Source organism: Penaeus monodon, chromosome 32 (genome assembly GCF_015228065.2).
Source record: "Penaeus monodon isolate SGIC_2016 chromosome 32, NSTDA_Pmon_1, whole genome shotgun sequence".
NCBI lineage: Eukaryota > Metazoa > Arthropoda > Malacostraca > Decapoda > Penaeidae > Penaeus > Penaeus monodon.
This window is the reverse complement of record NC_051417.1, coordinates 37,414,015-37,415,407: the sequence shown is the minus strand read 5'-3', so window position 1 is coordinate 37,415,407 and position 1,393 is coordinate 37,414,015. Positions and strand designations below refer to the sequence as shown.

General features: G+C 38.0%; 1 protein-coding gene across 1 annotated transcript in view; it reads left to right on the top strand.

The window, feature by feature from the left end:
* The window catches only part of LOC119593857, a gene marked incomplete in the record, with an annotated part of 2,343 nt that extends 1,012 nt beyond the window's left edge, over positions 1-1,331 (top strand). The window contains 1 exon segment of the mRNA XM_037942888.1: positions 1-1,331. Within this exon segment, the coding sequence (XP_037798816.1) occupies positions 1-328 (328 nt within the window).
* Positions 1,332-1,393: the final 62 nt, after the last annotated feature.

The window sequence follows — 1,393 nt, the reverse complement described above, 5'->3', positions numbered from 1 at the left end:
AAAAATCCGAATAGCGACGAGTTGGAAGCAGAGGGACGAGGAGAAGTGCGTGAGAGAAGAAGAGTGGATATATAGAGAGGAAGACACCGTATGGGTTAGGAAGGCGGACCGAAACACTCGACTTAAAAACCAGAAGGAGAGGATGATGGAAGCGGAGAGAAATAGTATCGAGAGCAGAGAAAAAGGGAATACTCGGCAACGCATATACGACACGCCAAGAGGGATGAAAGACGCGGGAAATTACTGGAGGATTGGATATGGGGAAAGAGGAATCGGAAAAGAGCTGAAGGTCGTGAGAATCAATGATGAACAACTCACGAGCTTCTGATTACGAAGCGGACATTGTACACTTGTTTCATACACCTGATCTTATGAATTCAACAGTGCACTTTGTATGTATTAAGAATGTACCGGTATTGCTAAGAAAATACTGTTAGATTAAGAAATGATGCAGTTTATTCAATATACAGTGTAAGAATATGCTTATATTAAGAAAAAGGGTCATCATTAACAAGGGCCATTTATGTTAGGCTAATTTTGTACTTTTAAGTCATGGAATATCATTCATTAAGATAAAGGGAGATGCTTGTTCTGATCTTTTTTTCTTGAAAATCTCGTCGTCGTCCTCCGAGTCACCATTTTCAAATCAAACATAGTAAACAGGATAAGTCAGGAAGATTTGGAACCTATCGGACTGAATAATAGCGTTCATTAAATACCGGGCAGTGTTCCTCAATGTATTATAGCTTTACATCATTCTGTCTGCAGGTCAGATTCACTGACTGTTATCTCTCTGTTTATAAATGTGTATTTCTTTTTCTCCGTTTTTCGACTGAATTTATTTTCAGCCTCTCTGTCTGTTTTAGTTGCTGTCATTCCCTCTTTCAAATGTTCTTCTTCCCCTATAACAAGGGTTCTCATAATGGTCGATGCTGATCCTCGGGGACCATCCAAGGGGTCGATGATTAGCCAGTGGGTCGAAAGTGGATTCATGAACAAGGGGGTTGCTAAATGTTTACTGGGATCGAAGGGAACATTCAAGCCTCCAGTTTTAAATCTTCCGGAATAATTTGTAAAATCTGAATATCAGACCGATTGAAATTTAAAATAATTTACATTAATTCCTTGTATTCGAAAATAGGTTAAATTTTCAGTAAAGCTTTAGAAGTTTTGGCAACACTACTTTCAACCAAATTCCCCTACCATTGTCTCTTTCACCTCTCCTATCCGTACAGGATATATTCCTGTCTGCGTCCCGTACTGACCTAGCGAGCGTATCGTAATTGTTTGTAAACTGATTATTGTGACTTAAAGTAAAAATTAATGGCTAATGTTTTCTTTTCATTATAATGTATATCAACTATTACTACTAGTACTCACATTGATTTTATAA